This window comes from Carassius gibelio, chromosome B15 (assembly GCF_023724105.1).
Source record: "Carassius gibelio isolate Cgi1373 ecotype wild population from Czech Republic chromosome B15, carGib1.2-hapl.c, whole genome shotgun sequence".
NCBI classification, from domain to species: Eukaryota; Metazoa; Chordata; class Actinopteri; order Cypriniformes; family Cyprinidae; genus Carassius; species Carassius gibelio.
Genome location: NC_068410.1, coordinates 8461537 through 8488294, shown reverse-complemented (window position 1 = coordinate 8488294; position 26758 = coordinate 8461537). Strand labels below are relative to the sequence as shown.

At 35.9% G+C, this 26758-nt stretch overlaps 1 protein-coding gene across 1 annotated transcript in view; it reads right to left on the bottom strand.

The window, feature by feature from the left end:
• Positions 1-878: 878 nt before the first annotated feature.
• The window catches only part of LOC127973078 (FRAS1-related extracellular matrix protein 2-like), a 64690-nt gene continuing 38810 nt past the window's right edge, over positions 879-26758 (bottom strand). Inside the window, exons 5-24 of the mRNA XM_052577111.1 lie at positions 24932-25057; positions 24472-24723; positions 14770-14919; positions 13539-13748; positions 13215-13412; positions 12915-13079; positions 12284-12466; positions 11299-11429; positions 10585-10740; positions 10138-10441; positions 8856-8987; positions 8367-8698; positions 6714-6906; positions 6323-6427; positions 5729-5856; positions 5449-5583; positions 3957-4083; positions 3682-3869; positions 2288-2434; positions 879-2209 (exon numbers count right to left, since the gene is read on the bottom strand). Coding sequence (XP_052433071.1) covers positions 1718-2209; positions 2288-2434; positions 3682-3869; positions 3957-4083; positions 5449-5583; positions 5729-5856; positions 6323-6427; positions 6714-6906; positions 8367-8698; positions 8856-8987; positions 10138-10441; positions 10585-10740; positions 11299-11429; positions 12284-12466; positions 12915-13079; positions 13215-13412; positions 13539-13748; positions 14770-14919; positions 24472-24723; positions 24932-25057 — 3854 coding nt within the window. The 3' untranslated portion in view covers positions 879-1717. The remainder of the gene's footprint in view (positions 2210-2287; positions 2435-3681; positions 3870-3956; positions 4084-5448; positions 5584-5728; positions 5857-6322; positions 6428-6713; positions 6907-8366; positions 8699-8855; positions 8988-10137; positions 10442-10584; positions 10741-11298; positions 11430-12283; positions 12467-12914; positions 13080-13214; positions 13413-13538; positions 13749-14769; positions 14920-24471; positions 24724-24931; positions 25058-26758) is intronic.

Sequence of the window (26758 nt, the reverse complement as noted above, 5' to 3'; positions counted from 1 at the left end):
CCAGATGCCCCAAACAATTGGAAAGGGGCTTCATCTGAGAATATGACTTTGCCCCAGTCCTCAGCAGTCCATTCACTATACTTTCTGCAGAAGATCAATCTGTGCCTGATGTTTTTTTTTGGAGAGAAGTGGCTTCTTTGCTGACCGTCTTGACACCAGGCCATCTTCCAAAAGTCTTGGCCTCACTGTGCGTGCAGATGCGCTCACACCTGCCTGCTGCCATTCCTGAGCAAGCTCTGCACTGGTGGCACTCCGATCCCGCAGCTGAATCCTCCTTAGGAGACGATCCTGGCGCTTGCTGGACTTTCTTGGACGCCCTGAAGCCTTCTTTACAAGAATTTAACCTCTTTCCTTGAAGTTCTTGATGATCCTATAAATTGTTGATTTAGGTGCAATCTTAGTAGCCACAATATCCTTGCCTGTGAAGCCATTTTTATGCAAAGCAATGATGGCTGCACATGTTTCTTTGCAGGTCACCATGGTTAACAATGGAAGAACAATGATTTCAAGCATCACCCTTCTTTTAACATGTCAAGTCTGCCATTCTAACCCAATCAGCCTGACATAATGATCTCCAGCCTTGTGTTCGTCAGCATTCTCACCTGAGTTAACAAGACGATTACTGAAATGATCTCAGCAGGTCCTTTAACGACAGCAATGAAATGCAGTGGAAAGGTTTTTTTGGGATGAAGTTAATTTTCATGGCAAAGAAGGACTATGCAATTAATCTGACCACTCTTCATAACATTCTGGAGTATATGCAATTTGCTGTTATAAAAACTTAAGCAGCAACTTTTCCAATTTCCAATATTTATGTAATTCTCAAAACTTTTGGCCACGACTGTATGCGTGTTGAGGCATCTCAAAGAAAAGCTCACTTTTATCTGATTAATGTTCATTTGATACCATGCTAATTAGCATCACATTACAGTACAAAAGTCATGACAACGGTCTCAAAAATACCCCCACAAACAAACAAAAAATGGCTGACTGTGAAACATCAAAGAAATGTTACATGGCAAAAATCACTGATCATTCCCCAAACACTTTATCTGACTTATAATACACTATAATACATTTATACACAGTAAGTTTAGATAAAAACTAAAAATAAAACCATGCAAAATTGATAGTGACCATAATGTAAAATACAGAAAAAGAATACTAATGTGCTTTTGTTGTGCCAAAACTGAAACTATTTCACTCTTCTGGAAACTTGATTTAAAGCAAAAACACTCGTTTGATGTTCTTGACGTTATTGTATTAGAGTCCATTTCATTTGCAAAGTAGAAACAATAGTAGTGAAAAAAAAAACTATTTATGCATCACCCATCAGGTATAGACTAAAATTAGATTCTTTCAACCTTATAATACTAACAAGTCATTAAAAAAATGATCAGTGACTGAAAACAACCTGTATTTATACAATATCATCTTTCCCATAATACCATTCTTTCATCTAGCACCTTTGGATATAAAGTAAAACTTTCATTTGGATGAATATCAATGCGATCAAGCAGTAGTAGTTTACTACAATTATTAAAGCAGTGAGAAAAGAAGTGCTTTTGAAATTCAAGTACACTTTGGGACCAAATCCAGAGGAGAGGTAGAGCGCAACCACTCCCAGTCACTATGTGTCCTTGCGTGCCCGAGCAAATGAACAAGAGGCACTTGCAAAAGAAAAGTGATTTGAATAAAAGGGTCCACTGTTGGGGAATCAAACCTCTGAGCTGTCATTGCTATTGAGGCCTTGTGTCATCATGGGCTCTGTGCTGCTGGAGCCTTTCGGGGACTCTGTGATGTTCTTGTTCCGTCTAGACCGCACCACCAGAACGACGAGAATGACGAGGAGGATGGTGAAGAGAAGACCTACCAAGATTCCTATGATCAAGACAAGCTGGTCGTCACTAGAGTCCCTTTGATTCAATTCTCTAGGTATGATACCCTCCGCCTGGGATTCTTCATGAAGGTTGGGATGTTTCGGAGCGCTGCGTTCCAGCGCTATATGTAAGATGTTTGTGCCACGGTTATTTTCTGTGCCAATATCCTGAGCCAAATCTGGAGCGCGGTTGGCTGACCTTTTGGAAATCGAGTGGCTGTGTGTCACAGAATGATAGTCCAGGCTCCTTTTCCCGATGCCTCGATTAGCGTTGTCTCTGGACCGGACAGTGTAGATGGTGTGAATGTACCACTCCCTGCCTACCGACACCTGGACAGTGTTATAGTGTTAGAATCACAACATTATCACAGTGTTTCTTAATTTTGGCAGCTGTTGTATCTCTCTTACCTGAAACAAAGCTGTGGAATCCAACCTAAAGCCATCAGAGCCTGGCTGCCTCACCAGCGGCAGCGCCTCAGGATCGTCTACAGCGAGGAAAGCATTGAAACTAATGCTGCCAAATGTTCTCGCCTGAGTTTCTGGCTGAGCTTTGTCCTGCAAAGCAGAATGAGTTTAAAATTGCACATTATTCTGCCTAATAATCAAGAATGTTCTCCATATTAAAGGAAACGTTAGATCTACTTGACATGAAAAATATTCAACATTAAATTTAGAGTTTTATTTGTGACTCTGATGAACAATTATTAGAACTGAACAGTGTTATATTTTACTGAAAGTATTACAATTAATACAACGATTCTAAATATAAAACATTTGTTAACTGAAAACAACAACAAAACGAATGAATAAAAATGAATAAAAAACAAATACACACACACACACACATATATGTATATAAGCTTTTTTTTAAATGTATAAATACAAATTAATTCAGATTACAAAAACAAAACAAAATTGTTAAAATTTAAACCTAACATGAAAACGAAAAATATATGTGACTCTGGACCACAAAACCAAAGTGTACATTTTTCAAAATGAAATAAGCTTTCGGTTGATGTATGGTTTGTTAGGATAGGACAATATTTGGCTGAGATACAACTATTGGAACATCTGGAATCTGAGGGTGCATAAATTTTTTTTTTTTAAAATACTGAGAAAATCGCCTTTAAAGTTGTCCAAATGAAGTTCTTAGCAATGCATATTTACGTACTAATCAAAAATTAGGTTTTGTTATATTTACGTTAAGAAATTTACAAAATATGTTCATGTAACGTGATCTTTACTTAATATCCTAATGATTTTTGGCATAAAAGAAAAATCAATAATTTTGACCCATACATGTTTTTTGGGCTATTGCTAAAAATATACCCCAGCAACTTAAGACTTGTTTTGTGGTCCAGGGCCACATATATAGAAAAACACTAATAATAAATTATAGATACTAAACTAACACTGTATCAGCTCGATCTAGATTTCAGCTGTAATATTTACTTTCATTGTATGTCTGCAAATTTCCTAAATATGATTATTTGTAACTTTGCAACTGTTTGTATGTATTTCCTAGATGCTACTGCAGGTAAGTTGTTTTTCGAGTCTAAGAAAACATACTTTAAATTAGAGATTGATTTATATTTATGACAAGTTTGCACTTTATAAGTAAATATGCAAATTAAATTTTAACAAAATTCCTACATTTTCCTGGTGGCTTTGCGGTTTTCAAAATGTGCTATTTGCTTTTTTACATTTTTTTTTTATTAAATCAATAATATTGGACATCTAATCTAGGTTGTTTAACTTTTTATGCATGGTTTGGGCTTCCTTAAAACAGTGTGCATACTCACAATGATCTTAAATCGGTACAGAAGAGACGGTGAATCAGCTAGACAGCCATACTCAAAGTTGTCAGGGTTGTATTTTGGGATGTATCCATCCGCCCCTGTGCACAGGAACACCTTCTCAATGTTACAGATGAAGGAGTCTCCAAGATTCTGAACGGGATCCACCATTACACGGCCGTAGATGACATCTCCTAAACAATGCAGCACCCATAAATAAATGACAGGTGTCATATTTCAAATACTCAAGCAGAAATAAATAGTTGGTCGTAGCATTTTACCCTCTGAGAAAGCCGTATCACTCTCCTGACCAAAGCCCATGGAGCCGTCTGACAACCAGAGAGTCTTTTTTGAAAGCAGCAGCATCTGTGTGTTAAGACTGAACTCTGCGGAGACTGGATCACTCACCTAGAGTCATCAACACAAAAGTTACTCTTCTTAGGAAAACTTGAGTATATGTCAGATTTTCTTGTCTGTCTTAAAGCTTATACTTAATTTTAGTGGCTTTTGAAGGGATCGTGTTTTGCAAATTATCATTATTCTTAACATATTGTATAATTTTAGATTTTTTTAAAAGGTAATAGCTTTATCTTTATTAATAAACATAAAATAAATTAAGTTGAACAAAGTAGCCGTACAAATATAGTCAGACAAGATAAAAGTTTAGTTACATTTTTAGCATATAATTTCAGTTATTTAAAATAATTTAATATTTCTGTATACATTTTATTTAAAACCTGAATGTCCACATGAATGTATGAATTTAACTGCACTCATGCCACCTCTGTAGTACAAACAATTTTTTTATTAATACTAATTTCATATGATTGGTAACTTATTTGTCTTATTCTACTTCTTACTGTACTGTTTTAAATATCAATTTTTAAAAAGCTTACAAGCATACATCTTTGAATTTGACAGATGAAAATGATGACATAACAAAGGTAAAAAGAAAATACCCCTGTACGTCACTTTTAGGATTCAAATGTCATCTCATATTAGGAAGGATGATTTTTGATCAGAATTTGTGATTATTGATCAGAAGGTGCTCCTAAATGTTTTAAATTAGGAGGACAAGCACTGCTAAAAAGAAAAGTAAGAATAGAGCCATGTGGAACAGTATATAAGATCTGTGCATGAGGTCTTAAAGAGACAGCAGCCTAAATAAACCTGCCTCTGCTTTTCATTAGAGTGAAGACTGCCCAGTGTTATTACACAGTTAAATAGATTATAGTTAGATGTAAGTACTGTTCATTTAATTTGTATCTTATTTTCTTTGTTTGTGCTATTAATGGTCATTAATTTATTTGTTCTTATTTTATTATTTAATATCTACTTGTGTTTTTTAGTTCAAATTAATTCAATTCTGAGTGCGCGTGATTCTTGGGTGGGGAGGGGGCGTGGTCTATGAGATATAGTCCAGTCACCACAGCTGGAAAAAATCCTAGGAAACACTGTAAACATTTAATAAAATTAAAAAAATGCCATTACAAAGGTACAAAGAAAATGACCCTGTACATCACCTTAAGTCAAATGTCACCTCCTATTAGGAAGGCTAATTTTTTTTATCAGAATTTTTTATTATTTATAAGAAGGTGCTCCTAATTTTTTAATTAGGAGGACAAGCGCTCCTAATTACAAGATTAAAAAACTGCTCTTAAACTGGGTGTGTGACAGGTATGGCTGTGGAATGGGTTTTTGGTTTTTGCTTTAACCCTTGTCTCTGAGCTTGGCTATACAGCCTTTGATGAGTGCTTGTGATTCAGTAATGACCTGTTGGAAGCGTATGTCCAGATCAAAGGTAATTGGCTCTCTGGGGTGGCACACGGGACGGAAGCTGTACTCAAAACCGGGAGGAGCCATGCAGGGAACCAGTTTCACCGTGTACGTTCCTGAGTAATCCCTCACCTGCAGTGAAAGTATTTCAACATTTACTGTATTAGAAGAGACAGTAAAGGAACCAAATAATGACAAATCCAATCATGAGCATATCAAGAGCAGATTTTGCTTTGAATAAAGAAAAATGGCAGAAAGAGACATCCTAAAGACTTACAGCAAAGTCAGAGATGAAGGTCCACTGCTGCATCGGCTGGTTGTATGTCGGCTCACTTCTCACTAAGCTAAGGTTAAAGGTCAGCCCGGGATGGTCCGCACACATGACCATGGAAGTCATAGGTGAGGCTGTGTTGACACAAATGTTATTATTTGTTATGAATGCAAGACACTATCTCATCATAACTGGTTCAATTTGTTTTTTTTTTTTTTTACTTAATACTAAATATGAAAAATGTTTCACCCCAAAAGCAAAATTTAAAATGTAAAAACACTATATTTAGCATTTATAATGTTTTTTAAAAGGGGGAAAATTTTTTACGATAAATTTTTTTAACACACTTTTAGCATAAATTTAATTAATTAGATGTTTAAATATGAATGTTTAAATAACTAAATTGTAAATAAATTCTAGTAAAAAAAATGTCAAAAACAATTTCTGCTTCCAAAAATAAGCTTCATTTTCTATATTCAAAATACAATTTCTTGTTAATTCATTTCGATATTTGAGTGAAATACGAGCAAATAAAAAATAATTATTCGAACCAGATAAAATCATTTATAGGTACTATATATAGTATGTTTAATAACACACCTGAATGTGCAGTGACAAACAATCCCCGAAAACGTGCTTCTGTACGGAAGTTGACGACCAAACGGCCTTGTTCATTGATGCGCATGCTTGTAGGATAGAGGGCACCTAAAAATAAATAAATTACATTTTAGAATATATTCAAATAGAAAGCAGCAAAAATATTTTATAATAGTAGTTTTTTTATATATATATATACTGTATTTCTGATCAAATAAAAGCAGTCTTCTACATAAGAAGCTCACAACAAAAACAAACAAACAAAATTACTGACTAATAATAAAAAATAAAATAATAATAAAAAAAATTATCTAAAATAGTAAAAAATATATATTGCTAGATTTATTATACTGTGTCTTGCATTTAGATAAAGAAAAAAAACATGCTGTCTTGCCTTGTAATTCAGCTTCCGGTGGACTACCGATGCCATCTCTCCACAAGATGGCAGTATCGTAAACAAAAGTGAGGCGCAGCTCAGACTGCAGGTCAAAGTGCTGCCAGCCGCCAGCGCCGACGGGCGAGTGAAAGACGTATGACACGTGCAGGGGCACGCGCAGGGTCACGTAAGACTGCACCAGGTTCAGCACCTACACAGGACAGAAAGGGCAATACTTCAGGGTATAATAACTACCCAGCTAACAATGCAGAGTTATTATATGCTTTTAGGAAGGATAGTTAGTGGTTATAAAAATAACTATTAGAAAATGTTTTACACAGGTTCTCTTTAGGTTTCAGAATCACAAACATTTAATTGAAAGGTTAAAAAAAATCCTAAAATCTTTAGAATTTCCTTGCAAATTAATGTTAAAAATGTCAGTTTAATTTGACTTTAACTGCTATCCACTAACTGCTACTCTCCAGGAAAATTTTGGATAAATTCACTGATCAACTTCCCTGAACTTGAATGTGTCCTGTACACCCATCCATTTCTGTTTAGTGACACTTGTCCACTTTAATTAACTGCAGAGTAAACCAACACAGCTTGTGTCCATGGTGAAGACAAACGACAGGCTCAAACAGGCATGTAAACAGTTGTCTAAAGCTTGTTTAAAGAGCTATACATTCTTTTAGCTAACTGTTTGAAGAGGAGGAAAGAAAAACGAGACACTTTTTATGATCTAAAGGCCAGTTTTGATTCATTGTCGGCGAAAGACAAGCAGTAAGTGGCTTAAAGGCGTACATAAAACAAATGCCTTTGCCAATAAGCTAAAATGGCCAGCTACAGTATAATGGATTGATGTGATCTCACAACTGTGAAAAAAGTCTTTCCTTTAAAATGTTTGGCAAAGACAGGGAATCCATATATCAAGAGCAGGAGTCTAAACCTTAAAACGTTTGAATAAATTCCTAAACTGACACTGAAAAAAAAACAAAAGAGAGACAAGGACATGTTAACCCCTTTTAAGGGCACAAAACATTTTAAACTTCTGTTCAAAAGTCAGTACGATTTTTAAGATGTTTTAATTAAGTCTCTTATACTCACCCAGGCTGCATTTATGTGATTAAAACAACTGTTATAACAGTAATATTGTGAAATATTATTACAATTTAAAATAACTGTTATCTATTTAAATAGATTTTAGTGTAATTTATGCATTTTGAATATTCAGCCATTACTCCATTGTACAGTGTCACATGATCCTTCAAAAATCATTCTAATATGCTGATTTGCTGCAGCATTATCACAGATGAGAACAGTTGCATTGTTAGATTTTTTTGTAGAAAATGTTTTTTTTAGGATACTTTGAAGAATAGAAAAGGTCAAAATAATATTTTTTGAAATTTAAATAATTTGTAATATTATTAAACTCTTTACTTTCACTTTTGATCAATTTAATGTGTCCTTGTCCAATAAAAGTAATAATTTTGTTATAAAATATTTATAACGTTAATATATAATAAGTAAAATATAATAAGTCATAATTCAAAAAGTTCAAAGAAATCCTTTGAATGGTAGTGTATGTACTATAGCTTCTTATTTGGCTGACGCTAAAAGGCTAAAGGCATGGCATGATTTAAATAGAAAAAATTCCTTCTCTTTCCTCACCTGTCCATCAGTTCCGATGGTCCCTCCACAATCGTTGAGAAGTTCAGACATGTCATAGTAGCTGACAAACTCCCACAAGCAGGCCTCCAGATGCAGGTTTCGATAGAATCGTAGGGTGCTTTGGCCCCTGAGGGCTGTGTTGTACTGGTAGGGCGCAGTCCCACCGATGGCATCTGGATTGCGGGTGGCGTCTGTGATGAAGCCGTAGCGTGTCTGAACCTCTGTGTAGTCCAGCAGGTTAGAGCAGCGATGGTTTCCTACACGCGTACCGTCTGGACTCAGAGTCAGCTCAAAGTTGGAGAGCGGCCGAGTGGAGACTACAGGTAACATTCCTGTCAAAGGGAATGAGGAGAATGATGTAACATTTATGCATCTGATATGACACGGAAAGTGAAAAGCATTTTTTAATCCTTTCTAATTTTATAATTAATCTGCATGAAGCCAAATCTGCCTTTCACTGTGATAAAACTGGTGTGCAGGTGCACTGACCGTCAATATGGGGCATGGTAACAGTCAGTTTAATAAGGTTTGGGTGGTCTGGATCTTCTGCTCCAGTGTAGCGCAGTCTGGCAGAGAAAGGCTCGGCTCCAACTGTGCCAACATGCCGAGGCTGGCACATACCTGATCACAAAAAAAAATGAAACAGCAGCAGTTTAAGGGAGCCGTATACTTAGGAAAAACACTGTCAAGGAACATGAAACAAAGTTAACAGCCCAGTTTGAAATAGTATATTCAATCAACATTTTTTTTTAAGGCAGTATTAATTTCAATCCATTGGAAATTGGATCAGATTATTGTGTGTGAATTACATACAGTAAACATTTAAAGAAATTCTGAACATGACTAACATAAGTGGACTTTGGGTAAAAAAATAAGAAAGAAAAAATATCATCATACTCTATAAAGAAATTAGCTGTGAAAATGATAGCAGCCCTGAAAAATAGCATAGCAAGAAGAAAATTTGGATTTTTATCAGGTTCAAATGATGAAGAGCTCTAAAAAAAAAAAAGTCAGATTGTCACTTTTCTTTTTATCTCATTTGTGTGCCTAGAAATCGTCTAATATTGGCAACCTGATCTCATCATGAAAACATACCTGTGGGAACTTTTTCACAAAACACGAAATACATACCAATAACAAGCACATATCAGTTCAGTTTCAAATTAACGCTAGAGGCGGTAAAACAACAAGCTATTTTAATCGTTTTTGTATACAGTTATGATTACAGCTGCATATGTTTCACTTTCTGGACGTAATAAGCTTGCACTATAACTCGGCTGGCACGGAATTGGACTTAGGATGCAGAATACTTGGGTACGTTTCCCTTGGGTACGAATCCTGTGAAAAACATGACTCACGATGAAAAAGCTGAAAGATGAGAGATCGAAAAACAAGCTAAAATGGCATTTTTGCGACTGTGTTTTTTACATCAGATTTGCTTTTGTTCATACTATCGGGTAGGTTTAGGTGTAGTGCAGATGGTATGTTATTATTTAAAACGTCACAGCGCATTGGACTTATAGAGTCACTCAATAAAACAGTCAGAACCATGGTGACACCTACAAAACCAGCATCACATACAGCAAAACATACCATATGTACATTCATCTGTTCCAGAAAAAAAAAAAAAAGTGGACATTTCACTTCGAATACATCACGGAACGTACATGGCGCTCCATATATTGTGTCTTGCAAAAAGCTCCCACAGGTACATTTTCATCATTAGATCATTCTCAATATTGGTGTTAATTCTGTAAAACAATTAACTCACCGTCTTCCTGGCTGATGGAGACTATGGGGCTGGTGAGCTCTAGGCCTTCATCCCCGTTGGAGTTGACAGCCCGGGCTGCACACTGCACACGCGAGCCTGCCTGGAAGTACACTGAGTCTAATGTGATCGTTTTGGAGGAGGTGAAGAAGGTGTCAAAATCCACTTCCTTCATGGGGCTGGTCACACCGTCAGGTCCTGTCGGGGCACTGACCAGCCAGCGGTACCGGGTCAGGGTGTTATTGATGTGCTCAGCAACACAGATGGAGCCCGTACGGTCAAAGCCAGCATACTTGGGGTTGCACGACTAAAATAAATATAGGAATATGTACATATAAATCACAAAGGGTTTGAACAGTTTATTTTATATTTCGATTATTTTTGTTAAGTAAGTTTACACACATTCACTGTGTCTAAATTACAATTGCTTTGTCTATGTAGTGAACCTACCGTGACACAGACTACAGGATATCCTGCGACTGGCTGAGAATCTCTAGTGCTGCTTGAATCATCATACTGCAACAGAGACACAACAACTGGCACCGCAGGGAAGGTCACATCGGCCATACTGTTCGTCTCTTCAATGTAGATGATGGCTTTGGTGACCTGAAGATAAGAAAAAGAAGAAATAATGAAAACAGTGTGGATCCTTCATGGGTAATTAAATAAAAACAGATATAATACTACTGATTACACAAAGACATTTTTTGGCATATTTTGGAGTATTCAAGTTTTTTGTATAGCGCTTTTTACAATACAAATCGTTACAAAGCAACTTTACAGAAAATTATGTTTCTACAATATTTAGTACCATATTTTTTCGGACTATAAGTCGCACCTGGGTATAAGTCGCATCAGTCCAAAAATACGTCATGATGAGGAAAAAAAGCATTTATAAGTCGCACTGGACTATAAGTTGCATTTATTTAGAACCAAGAACCAAGAGAAAACATTTACTGCAAGAGGGCGCTAGTATAGAGCGCCCTCTCAAGGCTGTAGACGGTAATGTTTTCTCTTGGTTCATTTCTCTTGGTTCATGTCAAATTCATTTTAAAGTCGCAGGACCAGCCAAACTATGAAAAAAGTGTGACTTATAGTTCAGAAAATATGCTAATAGCTTATAAGTGGTGACTATCAGTTTGTGCACATATTACGTATGAGTACCTGAATCTCTGCTACCATGTTCTCATCCGGTTTGAGGTGGACAGTGAAGGCCTCTCTCATCTCTCGTACACCATCATACAGAATTTCCACCACCACTATGTGCTCAGTCTCTCCTTCTTTAAACTCCACATCTGCAGTTGGAAAATTTTCATTTTCATGTTTGATTTTGTACGTGTTCTATATGTACAGTACATTACAAGGTCTTTTTTAAAGTGTGATAAATAACCAGTGTTTGACAACATATATGTAAAAGAAAACATGTCCAGCTCATGCATCACTAACAATTTTAAAATATAAAAAATCTTGTTCTAGAAATGAAAAGTCTTGCAATTACTTGCATTGTAACATTGTTTTTATAAAAACTAAATAAATGTTCTTCCCAAATTCTCATAACTCAATATCTTTAGATATTTTAGTTTTCTATTTTTGTAAAAACAGTTATTCTCAGTGATGATTCTCATTAATTCTCAATACTGTAATGCAAACATATTAAAAGCACTAGAGTAAAAAAATACAAATAAATTTTTTATTTAAATTGGCATAATTTAGGCAAATAATAATCACACAATTATACATACATGTATAGTAGTATTAACAACATTAGTACTTGTTATATTTAAATTACCATAAATTGGGTAAATATAACATAAATACTATTAAGATGTATAATACTTAAACATTTTTTACAGTAATAAAAATTCTATTTTTGTACATATTATTGTCTGTCTTTTATTTTTTATATAACAATACAGTGAATGTTTTTATAGAAAAAAAAATTCAAAAGACTTTAAAATAGTCAATTAAAAATATTAATAATAAATGGTCTAGAAATAAGCATATTATTCTTTGATCGAGAGATTTTTTTTAGGTAAAAAATAATGATTATGGGGTAAAATAGGAACTAGATATGTCATTGGGAGGTTTTGTGAGATTCCCCAGTGAGCTGTCTCAGAAAACCCTGCTATGATGTTGTGTTTGAAGCCACCTTCAGAGATGGGATGGTAATCTTCTCCAGAGGAAGCCGAGCCATCCTTTGTGTGGACCCGAACCACAGACACTTTGGATGTGTCTCCTGTCCTCTGGACCGGGATCCTCACCTCTGAGATCTGCCCAGACTCACTGGGTTCACTGACACTAAACTTGGTTGCTCCAAACCTGATAATGGCCTCTGGGGAAAAAAGATCATGGGAAAGGAGAGATGTATGTCAGCACCAGAATATCACTTAACTTGGGGTTGATATGAACCTATCATCCTAGACAGAAAGATGATTAAAGATCACATGAAATCAAAACGAGAGTTTTGTAGCCTCTAGTCCAGATCTATGAGATTTGAATCTATATATTTGGAATTGTGCCTATAAATGTTGACATAATACATTTATCCTGATCTTAGTGTGCAATTAAATTTTACATTAGTCTCTTTCATACTATTTTAAATATTTATTATGAAATAATGCATACTTCTATATACCTTAAATATCTGCATTTTTTCTGAATAAAAAAACACTGCCTTACAGTTCATTCAGAACTTTCTAGGACTCCGACAGATAACAGGAATTGCAAGTGGAACAAAAGTCGGCACAGAAATGTGATAAAGTGGAAGATGAATGTCTTACTGTCAGCATCGTCCTTTATCTTGACTAGTGTCTCATTCTGAGCCCCTATGGAGGCCCCAAATGGAGACTCGCTCTTGGGACTTCCCAGCACCAATCTCAGCTCCTCGTCTTCCTCATGTTCGGTGTCATCCACAAGGATGAGGACACAAGGCTTCTCCACCTCTCCTATGCAAGCAATCAATACGGAGTTGTTATTTAGTATGCATACAAATGTCAACACTTCAAATTGGGAATAAATTACTGGGTTTTCTCCATCTTTTATAGAGATAAACACTCTTAATAATAAGTCAAAAATAATACCTGGTAAAAAGACAATGGTGGAGATGTCCGTGTTCGGCCTCTCGTTGAAGTCCATCATGACTTGGGCAGAACCTTGACGGCTGTAGCACCGCACACTGGACTTGTAGCTCAAATCTCCACTCCGGTACACAATAGCAGATATCTGTCCATCGTTCTCTTTACCTCTGTACGTAGGATCTCGAAACTGCACCTTGGGCACTTAAAAAAAGTGTTATATTCAAACCCAAATCTTATTTATTTTGTTTTTTTTTCTTGTCTAAGATAATAAGAATGAAACGGTATGCTATATTTAGCCTTTTTATGGTTTAGTGTAAGGTCACTCACAGTCTGAGATGGAGTCGTTGATGTATATCGTAGCTTTTCCTGGTTCACCCAATATGCCGTTCATTGGCATACGGAGAACCAGCTCAAATTTCTCTGGCCCCTCCAGCACCGGCTGGCCCAGGTCATCCAGGATTGTAACCTTGAACGTCTGCATGTTGACGCCCGGGGAAAAGTCTAGGTTCTTACTAATCCCAACGTAGTCCACGCCAGCTGTGTTAAGGTTTACAGAATGTTAGTAATATGTTAGAAATATCAACTGCACATAAAAAAGTTATCAGAGGTTAAATAACAGAGAAAATAAACCTCTCTCAAGCGCAGAACTGACCAAACTTTTTTCTCCACAAAAAGAAAAAAAAGTATACTGACACTAGACCTGTGAGAGAATACTTTTATGGAGATACTTTATATTTCTGACCTGCTGTGCAAATAATTATTTTATTGATGTAAGTTTACTGCTATGTACTCATTCCTTAAATACATTGACCTTTATATCAGACATGCAATAGTGTATTATCTTAGTAAAAATGAATAAATAACATTGGTTATTACTAGTGAAATAATAATTAAAGTGTATTTTGCCAATCCATTTTTTTGCAGATTTTTTCATGTTTTCATCAAATTTAATTTGATTTATTTTAATCAAGTTTGCTTTAACATTCACAAGGTGTTTATTTATTTATTTTTTATTGAATAAACTGCAATTATTTCCCACGGTATTGTAGCGTGTGCAACTGTTTGAATGAGCTGCCGTTTAGTTATATGCTGGCCTTTTATTGTGGTGACATTAATTTTAAATTCACTCACTGTTGTTGAACAGGACTGGACCTTTCCTGGCCAGAATGAGCTACAACGTGAACCAGACAGTCGATAGTCTGACTCTATGATTAAACTGTTTGAAGACAACCCTTTCAACAATCTGGAGAGTGTACAAAAGACTGTAAATGTGGATGTTTGTACAACATTAGTATTTCCAGATCATGTTAGAAAGAGGCACTGAAGACCATGTTGTGTTTACATCTTGTCAGTAAGTCATAGGATGGGCTCTTGTCGTCTGGCGCTGTCTATTGTTGAAGCCTGAGGGGCCTGTAGCAACATATTATTGGTGTAGATGTCTCGGAATACAGGCTAGATAATGTATTAGATCAACCAAGCATGTTTACAGTAATTATATATGAAAGCGTCTACACATGTAATACTAGGAACTGGCATACGCAATCTGTCTGCTACATACCTTCGGCTGAAACTGGCTCAGTTTTTCGAGACCGTACTGTGACCGTTCCGGTTTTGGAAAGGTCACTTCCGGTTCTCCAAACCCGGACTTCGACATAACCATCACTCTCATCCACATGGTACTCAGTTTCTCCAAAGTAAAACACTGGCGCTGTTGGACAACAAAGAGAGGTGTTTTATTGATGGAACAAGATGTAAGTTTGATCACTAAATTATCATTAATCTAACCATGGAATAGTTAACTAAAACTAACATAAATAAGCCATATCAATTCTGTTACTTGAAATAAATGTAGCAAGTTGAGTAAATTGCCAAATCTGACACTTGTACATCAGAAACTGAAATAAAAACCGAGAAAATCCATATGGACAACTCCAAAAACTGATAAAAAGGACAAAAACACAATACAATTACTAAAATTAAAATGAACATATGAAAAATAAAAATACTATAATAACACATCAATGATATTAAAATAATACTAGTCATAACACTCAAGGAAAAACAGTTTTGAATCAGTTTTTGTTCATATAATAAAATTCAGTGGGGTCCAAACACCTCTGAATTTATATTTATATGGATTATTTATTATATATTTATTTCCAAAATAGATTTTGTGTTCCACATAAAATAAAAAAAATAAAAACATATAAGATTTTTGGGTGAACTATCCCTTTAAGACAGCCTTTTTTTCAAAATATATTTTGTGTTCTGGTGAAGAAATAAAGTCTGGTTATGACATTTGGTGAGTAAGTGAGTAAATGATGGGTGAAGTGTCTTTTTAAGAGTGAGGAGCTGTCTGAGGTGGCTCTAACAGAAGGTACGGGGGATGTGGAGATAGACGGGCTAGCGTGGACCTGTCTGTTTGCAATTAACACTTTACCCGACTTAGAATCCACGGACAAATCCTTGTTCATAGCTCCCTAACACCCTGTCTGCTGCTGAAAGGTCTATGTCAAACTTAGCTTCCAAATGTGTTTTCTTGGAAGACACTGTGTCATGTACTGAAACTGATTGAGGGTAAGACACTGAGGGTGTTGAGAGAGTTTAAGCTGCTATATGTCCACGGTAGGAAGCGCATCTAAGCCTAAGGAAAATAAACAATATGTGTAATGAGACTTTTTTTTCACTCATTTTATTCCCGTGTGGCTTGGAGGCCTCACAGGCGACGTGATAAAAAAACAGCAGGTTCATTTTTACCCCTAAACCAACACTGAACTGTTGACACATTAGGATGGAATGCACTAATGAGGTGAGTCTGGTTTGTTGTAATTGCACTTTTTCCATTAAAAAGCTTCAAATAGAACCACTTCAACATTTGAGCTTTTGTTAGACCCTATTATTGAATGATTTTACCTGCCACTGAAGGGTTATTCAAGCTCCAACTCTTATATTATGAACTCAGCAACAATGAAAAGTGAAACAAGAAAATACTGATGGGGACAGAGAAGAGTGTTTGACTGACAGAAAGAGTTCACTGAAAAAAATGAAAAAAATATGACAAATATCTCATGCCACATTATGGTAGGTTTGATGTTTGAAGGCATGTCTTGTGAGTGACAAGTTTGGATGTTTAGAAGTGGATATGAGCTTGAATAAACAGAGCAGCTTGGACATTCTGCAATAAATGAAAAAATAAAATAAAAAACAATAGAAATGCATAAATAAATAAGACACAGGTTTGTTATAAAATGGTCAACAAGGCAAGGAAAACGAATAAATCCTCAGTTTTATAACCATACAGTATACAGTTTGTAATGTCACATTAAGGTATTTTTATAAATTAAATTAAATTAAATTAAATTAAATTAAATTAAATTAAATTAAATTAAATTAAATTAAATTAAAGTGTACACCATTGTTTGGGGTCAGTAAGATTTTACAATAATTTTTAAATATTTTATTAATTATTTTTAAGGAAATTAAAACTTTTAATTAAGCAGGAATGCATTAAACCGATCAAAAGTGACAGTAAAGTTATTTATAAGGTAAAAAAGTTATAAGATATAAGCATCAAAGTTTGATTTCAAGGCTACATTTTCACAGAATGTTCTTTACCTTATGAAGGATGGTTTTATGTAGAAAACCAGGGTCCCATATGAAATAGAAACAATGTATAAATACCAACATCAAACTTGCTTTTCTATTCCAAACTTGCCGTCCCAATGCAGCTGATTACTACTGCCAAACTAAGAGCAATATTAATTATATTGTGTTTTATGTTTCCTCTTTAATGTGCTGAAACTACTAAATTACCAACTTTCATTAATGATCAAAGGCTAAGCTTAACAAACTCAGTGTTTTACCTGCAATAAAATGCACGTTACGTTCGTGTGAAGCTGGGTTAAAGCTCTCGAGGGGCAAATACATCTTTAGGCACTGCCTAGAGGTTTGAGTCCAAGGGCGAAAATAACTAAATTGTTCACATGGTGAAAATCCCATTATAAAGTGCACACTTCAAAAAACTAAAAGAAAAACAAAACCTGAAGCAGTTATCTCTAGCTTTATCTAGTCTTGGAGACACATTAAATATAATTGCATGATTGGCCTTGGCACTGCCAGCGCCTGTCCCTGCAGAGATATAAAGCGCTGTGGGCGATCGGAAGGTGATATGAAATGAGTTCTTTTGTTTGGCTTGTTGTGTGGATGCTCTTTGGTGTGTGTCTCGCTGCTCCCACAATCAGATAAGGATCATTTGTAAAAGGGACAAACAGTGAGCTTCAAAGCACCACAGTCCATTAACTGAAAAGCAAACCATTGGCTCCTACACGACCCAAACCCAAACTCAACTGCTCCACTGAGTGGATTAGGTTACCCGTGTGGCAGGCTGCCATGCTGCTAGTAGGCTAAATTTGAACTACTGAGGGTTTTCTTTCCTTCATAGGAACTGCAGACTGGAACATTAATGCATTAGCTTTCCAAAACTTAAATGATCTGGCCTGAACACTATAGTATGCTCTGACACTCACTCTTAACTGTATTCTATCTATTTCACTGCACGGTTGACAACTTTGGTCAAAAGCAGCTCTTCAAAGTAGCTCTAGCCAGCAAAGCTTTCACAAGGATGGCCCCTGGAGACATTAACGCACAGCTTCCTCTCACCTCATTTCAACTCACTGTAATTAAACCTCCTGGTGGAAAAAGCCAAAGTAAATGTAATCAAAAAAGCCAGGGAAATGTAATCAAGGAAAATTATTGTTTAGTGTATAACGCCCACCCCTGGCAGTTTATTAGATTTTTTTGTCAACGTTTCCTCTCTGACGAATTCTTCATAATAACTGCACATCAGTTCGAACATCAGAATTATTCTTCAGAGTTTGCTGATTGTTCTTTTGCACAGTAGAGGTTGTAACTGTTTCATAAGTAGAGGGATAGATTCGGTTCAAAATGTTTCGTCTTGAATGTCCATGATAAAAAAAAAGTAAAATTTTCCTTATTTACTTATTTTAAACTGTATAAATTTAAAAGTACAGTTATCAAACAAACAAACAAACAAACAACATCTAAATTGGGTTGCAGATAATCTAGTTTTTAATAGAATCTTTTTCAAGAATTCTTCTTTAACTGAGACTTTTTCTTCATTATGATACCATTACAATTGTATGAACCTGATATTTTTTTTTTATTATTTTGGAAAAATAAAATAAATTTTTATATGTAAAATCAAAACATGTATTTTCAGGCACAATATAAAACTACATAACTATAAAATAATATTTTTACTATATATATATATATATATATATATATATATATATATATATATATATATATATATATATATATTAGGGCTTTCATCGTTGGCGTGTTAATGCGTGTGATTACTTTTTTACAATAATTTTACAATCCTTAACGAATTAAAATAATTTCCTGTTGCACTGTACACAAACTATAAAATTCAGTTTTTTTTCTTTCTTTCATACTTATATGGGCTCCTTTGGTGTCCTTTCAGATTTTCTAAGTGTCTTTTTTGAAAAGACATCTAAATTTATGTTGAAAGAAAATACAGATTTTTGAGAATCACCCTTTAGTCTTTTGGTTTACTTTTCTGGATGTAGCAAATAATGTAAAAATAAACATTTGAAACAAGATACATGGCCTGTGCTTAATTTCATGAATTGTGTGATTAATCTGATAAAAAATTTTAATCGATTGACAGCCCTAATATATATTTATATGTATAGTATGTTTATAATTAATATATATATATATATACACACTGTATATAAATATATATATATATATACACACACACACACACACACACACACACACAAATATACATATCACATTATAATTTTATATGATTATTATAAATCACATAACATTATAATATGATATGAAATTATGTAAGTGCACACACAGTGAGAGAAGGAGAATGTACTCTGGGAGTCTAGTGTGCACTTCACACGTCTACATGCAGACGTGTGCTTGAACTTTCCTTAGCATTCCCACAGAGAGACAGCATTTATAAAAAGACCTCTGGGTAGGAGAAAATGGCAGAGCACATTAACACAGCGCTAAGTGTTTCTTAGCGAGAACACACTGTACACATTTCCACAGGAGCGGAATTGATTTGCTCTAATTTTCGTTTTAAAAAAGCACCAGAACGGGTGATTCTCTTGCAAAAAGCATCCGGACACGTGTATTTCAATTGACTCGCCAGGGTGCTTTCTGTGATTGACAATGCCAAATCTGTGATTGCTGGCTAATGCCATATTACGTTGCCACTATTTATGACTGTTTAAAAAATGACCTGCATGTACTGTAAAGACCAAATTAAAGATTTCAGACATAATTTCAACTGCTCTTTCATACTCTTGTTATATTTTTGCATCAACTTTATGTATTGATTTAAAACCATTTAAAGAAATAATTCACCCAAAATGATTTTTTTCATCATTTACTCTCCCTTCATGTTGTTCCAAAACAGTATGAGTTTTGTCCTGTTAAACACAAAAAATATATTGAAGAATGCTAGCAACCAAACAGTAGATTGTATGCATTAGATTTTTATACAGACTATGAAACTCAAAGGCTACTGTCATTTTGAATTTTTGTGTGAACAATCCATTAAAATTTTGCCTTGAACCATAATTTTTGTTACTGTTGACAAAATATTTCTTCAATTGATGTAAAGCCAGGAATCAACAAACAGACGGTAAAAGAAATGTGACCTAACAACTCGCTTCAATCACCAGCTTCTCCACAGGACATCCGCCTCGTCTCCTCCAGGCTGACCCAGAATCAGAAGACTGGATCTTAATAATAGGCTCCAGACAGACAGCCACCTACGCTAATTTTGCTCCCTCCGGATCCTCCCTTCACATCTTTCTCCCAGCACACATTCACAGCAGTATAAATAGTGAGCGTGATCCTGAAGTACAAGTATCCTCTTGTTTTGCAGTTACAATAACTCAAATGTGGTTCTCCCTCGATGCATGCGATGGTGATTTTTGTTGTATCCAGCGGCAGTTACCACAACGTGCGAAAACACGTCCCACCGCACTCATTATCAACACACAGATGATGTTGCCAGCTGATTCTTGTAACCAAAATGCCCTTTTTCTATCTATCTGTCTATCTGTCTGTCTGTCTGTCTGTCTGTCTGTCTGTCTGTCTATCTACAGTGCCTATAAAAAGTATTCATACCCTTTTTTCCCACTTTTTTTGTCACAGCCTTATGTTAAACTGCTTTAAATAACTTTTAGACAAAGATTTGACAACTTTGCAAATGTATTAAAATTCAAACAGTGAAATACGTACATTGCATAAGTATTCATACCCTTAACTCAGTACTCAGTTGAAGCACCTTTACAGTCTCAAGTCGTTTTAGTGTGATGCGACAATCTTTGCACATCAAATTTTTTAATTATCTGCCATTCCTGTCCTTACCTCAACTCTGAAGCTATATCAGGTAGATGCACATTTTCAGGTTTCTCCAGAAATGTTTGATTGGGTTAAAGCTCAGGCTCTGGGTGGGCCACTCAAGAACATTCACTGAGTTGTCTATAAGCCAGTCTTGCTGTGTGCTTAGGGTCATTGTCCTGTTGGAAGGTGAACCTTCTGCCCAGCCTAAGGTTCTGAATGTTCTGGACTGGGTTTTCATCAGGGATATCTCAATATTTTGGTGCACTGAGCTTTTCTTTTACTCTGACGAGTCTCTCAGTCCCATCCACTGAAAAACAGCCCCACAGCATGAAGCTGCTACCAGCACACTTTACTTTTGGGATGTTACTCCACAGCTGATGAGCAATGCCCGGTTTCCTCCAAACATGATGCTTGGAATTGCATTTCATCAGACTAGAGAATCTAGTTTCTCACAATCTGAGGGGTTCTTTAGGTGCTTTGTTGCAAATTCTAAGTGTGTTTTCATGTGTCTTCACTGAGGATTGGTGGAGTGATGCAGTGATATTTGTCCTTCTGTAAGTGTCTCTTTTTCTGAACTCTTCCCTAGATGTGTGGCTTGATTTAATCCTATCTCTGAGTTCTACAGGCAGTTCATTTGACTTCAAGGCTTGGTTTTTGCTCTGATATGCATTTTCAGCTATTAGACCTTTTATTGAGAGGTGTGTGCCTTTCCAAATCATACTCATTCAACTGAATTTGACAGAGGTTAACGCCACTAGAAGTTTAGTAACATCTACAAGCGATATGAATGCTCCTGAGCAAAATTTCAACTGTCCCAGAAAAGGGTATGAATACTTATGCAATGGAATCATTAATTTTTTTTTTTTCTAATAAATCTGTTTTCTGTCTGTTTGACTGTTTGTATGTTTCATGTTAAGACATTTCCATCCATGCTAATTTGTTAACCAACTGCAGTAAAGTCCAGTCTAAACAGACTATTTTTACCAGGAGTTGTAGCTGTCTGTGCGTGCTCTGAGTACTCTAAGTAGGTGGCACTCAATAAGCTGACATGGTGCTGTCTTTTCTAAAAACAGTCGATCAGGTTTCAGGTGTATGCGTCATTTGCAAAAGTGAACCTGCACTGCTGTCAGACAGTAGCTCCAGGCAATGTTTTTTCTCTTTCTCTCCTTTTTTTTTTTTTTTTTTTTTTACTCCTCCTTGCTGAAATTCTTGACATCAGCCAAGAATCTGGATTGGAAAACAAGATAACAATGAAGATGCAAACAAAGCCAGTTTCTACACGGCAGTGCTGTCCTCCACCCTGTGTGCTGATACTTGACAAATCAGCCGTAAGAAATAGGATCAACCTGCAAACTGATATGTGTAAGAGGCTTCCAATTGTCATTTACCTCACCTTGAAAATCAAGAGCTGAGGTAAAACCAAAAAGCGATAAACAAAACATTTTTTTTTCCTATTTCAGTAAGCTTAAACATTACCAGAGACTATGAAAATCTGAATAAAAAAACATACATAAATGAATAAGTATCTATCTATCCGTCCGTCCGTCCGTCTTTTTCTTTCTTTCTTTCTTTCTTTCTTTCTTTCTTTGAACTATGAATGTAACCATCACTTTTCCAGCCACTTGATCTCCAAATGTTTCCTGTCAGTATTTCAGACATTTGGAATGGCTTGGTGACATTCAGGACAGGTTTACAGATTGAAAAAATATTCTACCCTCATAAGAAAAACCTTGACAGAGACATCAGTGTGGCACCACATTTGTGCTGACGCCTCTAGAGCTGACCCTGGAGACTCAAACACAGTGTTTCGACACGCAACGTTTTAAATTACATTGCTGCGACCAACTGTTGGGAATTTCAGGCATGTAACCCCTGTCCTCTTAAAAGGACACTTTCACCACCATAAAAACCCTTCCATAAATAGTAATAAATGCAATCTATCTACAATTCAATTGCCCAGAGATAGGAGAGCTTCAATACATAAGCTGTCCATCATCTGATCCATCAACATTTTGTTTTCCATGAGATTTTTAATAGAAGATTTGCTTGTATGAAACCAAATAACTTCAAATGCTGTTTCACATCAAAAGAAAACTGAATAAATTTAATTTGCCAAATACATTTTCTTCTGGCTTATGTATGTGTGTATGTGTGTGTGTGTGTGTGTGTGTGTAAATGCAAATAGATTTCAGACCTCCCACAAACTCGAGGGCTCCTTCTTTCAAGGAGAATCTGAGTTTCATGTATAGGTAGAATTAAAAAATCAGCGGTTTTGTTGGATCTTTTCTTCCAGTCTACCCTGTCTGTGCAGGATAAGCATCGGTCTCAGGAGATAGCCAGGCAGCTGTGAGAAGAGGGGAGGCCCGGAGGTGTTGCTGAACAAAGAGGCACCGTGGGGAGATATGATAGAGAACAGCACCTGTAACTATGCCTGCAGATGAGCGATAAGGTGCTTTCTGGGGCACAGATGTGCAACACAGACATGTACACGCCTGAGGAAAGCTTTCAGCTTCAAAATGGATAGCCCTGTTTTTGATGCACATTTAAAGTCATATTAGATGAACTCGAACCTTAAAAAGGCTCATGGATCAAATATACATGATCGGATTTGTTATGTTTTGTTTAGAATTAAAGGTCATTAAAAATTTGATTTTCTTAAAGGGACAGTTAACCTAAAAACTAAATCATATGATCATCTAATTTTATCATGTTGCTTGAACCCCATATTAATTTATTTTTGCACATAATACCCCATATTCATTTTATGTTCTTACATAGCTATTTTATGGATTTAGTATTATTATAAAAGTCAGTACATTTTATTAAATTTGATCAATTCCAGTGTATTAAAAATAAAACACATATTATGAGCAATATCCAGGTGAGTAGATTATTTTAATTTTATTTGAAGATTTTCTAGAATTTCTTATTATGCATAAAATTAAATAAAATTAAATAAAATTAAATACATTTGAAATTTATATATATATATATTTAAATGTAAGTCTGTTTAATTTTTCTGAACCTGAACATTTTCAAACAATAATAATTAAATTACAATTGTCCCACAAACCATTTTTTTTCAAGCTAAACTTCACTCTGAAAGGTTCAGACAGGTGGCTCTTTCAGGCACAAAAAGAAAGAAAGAAATCCACACCATATTGGAATAATACTATCTCTCTACAGGCAAAATAATCCATTCTCCCCACTTTAAGGTGAGACTCCACCATTCTTTGCTTTCATACTTCATGAATTATGGCTGGAAAATCATTTCAAGGTTTGCTGTGGTGTTCAATAAATCCTATGAATTTAGATTAAACATTCAGTGTGATCTCGCCTTCAAATTTCTGAGCAAGATCGCCAAGGGATTGCCCGTGTTAAAACAAAGCCTCCGACAGCTTCCCAAGCTGCAGCCGCGAATGGAAGCAACTGTCAAGAAAATGTTTTCAAGCGTCTCTTAGCCTGCAAGTGCCCCAAAGATTTAAAAGAATAGTTTGTTTTTATTTGATTACCTGCCTGGAAAACTTTAGAAAGCTCATAAATATTTCAAGATTAAGAATATTCCAGTCTTCCTTGTGCATTACTTAAACAGTCTAAAACACTACTGATTAAGTTAAATCCCACTCAAAAAGTCCTGCAACTGTTAGAAACTCTTGCAATTATATTTTCCACTATGCACAGCAGAACTGAATCCCACTGGATCATTTGCCTCATTTTTTAAATCCTCTGATCATCAAACTCAAAATATACTTGCTCTCTTGGCGAAACATTGCATAACTTACATATAAATACCAAACAAGTCTAACACATCCAACACAGTGAAGTATCTTACCGTCATCCATATCAGGCAGGATGGTGACCCTGGTGGTGGGGAACTCCTGACCCAGATGGCCGCCCATGGGCATGCTGAGGGTGACATTAAAGCTTTCCTCTGGCTCGTAGAGTGAGTCATCGATGACGACCACACGGCAGTGCTTCTCCGTCTCGCCCTTATCGAAACGCAGCACGCTGTGGTGTTCCTCGGGTCGAGAAATGTAGTCAGAGTAGGAAAGCACCGTGGTGGGAACCGTGCCCTTGGCTGTACCTGCACGGATGAGAATAAAAGCAAGATTAGAGGAAGTTGTGAACATTCAAATTGAATCTCACGGGTTTAGTCAGGGATAAACGCCACTTAAAAGTTCAAAAATGTAGTTGAAGAAATCTGATGAGCTTGAAAGTTTCAATTCATAAAGTTTGATTTGGTTTGTAAGAAATGGAAACACCTTTAAGTTAAGCTTCTTATTATCGCTCACCTTGTTGTGTGAAGCAGATAACCATGAGCTCTTGACTGACATCTCCAGATCTTCGCACAGGAATCAGAAGTTCTCCAATATCTTCTTCAATCGAGTATGTAGACAATGGGATGAACACTGTGGATTCTAGGAGAAAAAGCAACCATCAAATTTAGCATTATGCTAATTTTAAATAGAAACTGTAAATAGATGTTAGTGAAGTTACCGAAATCATCGTTTGTGTGAGGAGTCCAGGTGGATTCAGTTGCATTTCAGATGTGAAGCTCTTTCAGAGCTTGACTTTTTAGTTCTCAAAGTTTCTAACATTTAAAAAATGTATGTTTAGCTTAGATTCTGTTACAGCTTTTTTAAAGCGGGATTGATCTCTCTCTATTGCTGTCAAAAGGATCAGAACTGTATAATAATTTGACAGACCCAAGTTTCATGATAAGAAATCCTCAACCGTTGATGTTTTGTAGTGGGAGAGATATGAACACCCTTATCAGACGGGTCGGGAACGGCTAAAACAATCACATGAATCCTAGATGAAAACCCAGAAGACAGCATGAAAGTTACTATTTGTGAGCATTTGTGAGTTCAAAACTTATGCCAACTTCAGGGTCACCACTTTTCAAATAAATTCATTTCCTTTATGTGTATAAAATTAGATTTTCAGGCTATATTGAGATGATATATGACCGAGCAGCTCTCTAAGGACATCTATGTGGGGTTTCTTTCAAAAAAAGACTCAATTATATGCTTCGTTCAAATCTGCATGAAGCTTTCTTTGCACTTAGAGTCTGAGGATAATTAAACGAGATTTAACCTTTCAGACTGTGGCATTAAGTTGTTTTTATCTCCTTGTGCAAAGGAACTACACAGACTTATCTCTGTAACTGATAAATGTCATATGAGGCCACAGTGGCTGCAGCGTTATACGCCTCTCCATCGATCTCTGCACTTCAGCTCAAATAGACTATGTAATGTTATCCTCTTAAGTAAGTAATGAAAAAAAGACGGAGAAGATCGAAATTGATCTTTGATGAATGTGGCTTAAAAGGCGTGTTTTCTGAGGCAAAGTTATACACAAGTTACATATAAGTTAGGCTTTACACACACACACATATGAGTTTTGCCATCTTAAGCAGTGTAAGTGTAAGATCTACGGAGAAAGCGCTCATTCAGTCAGATCAGAGAACAAAGGGACTGCTCCTGCTAAATCAGCCAAAGATCCTGCCACAACTTCAGAGGCTTGGCTGCTGTGTTTTGATGGGGAGGCACCAGGATGTTATTCAGATGTTCTGGAGATATTATGCTATGATTACAATGTACAGACGGGTGACAGCTGTGATGTCCGCCCCCACCGACACTCCTTTTTTTACATTTTCTGGCTTACCTTTGCTTGGTTGGACTATTTGTCTCATGCACAACTTATTACATTGCCTACAAGGAACACTCTCTCAGCAAATGAAATCTAAAATACAATACATCTAATTTTATTAATCTGCTAGAGTAAAAATTCAATAAAAATGCCCTAATTTACTGTCTAAATACATGTAATCTTAGTTTCATCATTGCAAGTTATTCCCAAGAAATACAGCGTTCCTTTTCGGCTGACATAGCCAATCACTTTTATTTTTCAGCCACTTTTTCGAAATCCAATTAATTCCTTATTGATAACATCAAGTCCTGTCCGACAGTTTCTCATCTGTTTCAGTTAGAAATAACTCAGCTCAAAGAAGTAAAATAGGTTGCAAATGACATTTCATGTTGGCTTTAATATTTGACATTTGAGCTGTCAGTTCAGATTTGACTGATATCTAAAGTCTAAAATATGGAAGCCTGTTT